The 347-nt window shown below is 35.4% G+C and overlaps 1 protein-coding gene across 1 annotated transcript in view; it reads left to right on the top strand.

The window, feature by feature from the left end:
- The window catches only part of LOC119581803 (protein polybromo-1-like), a gene marked incomplete at both ends in the record, with an annotated part of 78,095 nt that overhangs the window by 47,942 nt on the left and 29,806 nt on the right, over positions 1 to 347 (top strand). Inside the window, 1 exon segment of the mRNA XM_037929934.1 lies at positions 85 to 233. Coding sequence (XP_037785862.1) covers positions 85 to 233 — 149 coding nt within the window.

Below are 347 nucleotides of genomic sequence, written 5' to 3'. Positions count from 1 at the left end.
CCCCCTATTCAATGTCTATGATAGTAACTATCAGCAAGCTCTACCATAATGACTTATTAACAGGTGATTGTGCAAAACCCCTTTATATGGAGACAATTGAGAGCAAGATAAAGGGTGAAAAATATGCAAGTGAGGAAGATTTAGTTTCAGATTTCAAGTTGATGTTCGCAACTGTCAGAAATACAATGAAGACGGATCACTCATCTACTCTGATGCTTACAACTCTTGACAGGGTAAGACCTTACTGGAGGCATTGTGTCATAGGATTCTGATTTCCTTTTTTAACCTCTAAGAAAACTCATATAATTTTTTCAAGTGGATTGCTTAGAGAAAAAGTTAAAGTTTTT

The sequence above is a fragment of the Penaeus monodon genome, chromosome 15, assembly GCF_015228065.2.
Source record: "Penaeus monodon isolate SGIC_2016 chromosome 15, NSTDA_Pmon_1, whole genome shotgun sequence".
NCBI lineage: Eukaryota > Metazoa > Arthropoda > Malacostraca > Decapoda > Penaeidae > Penaeus > Penaeus monodon.
Note: the sequence above shows the minus strand (reverse complement) of the source record. Positions and strands in the feature narration are given on the sequence as shown.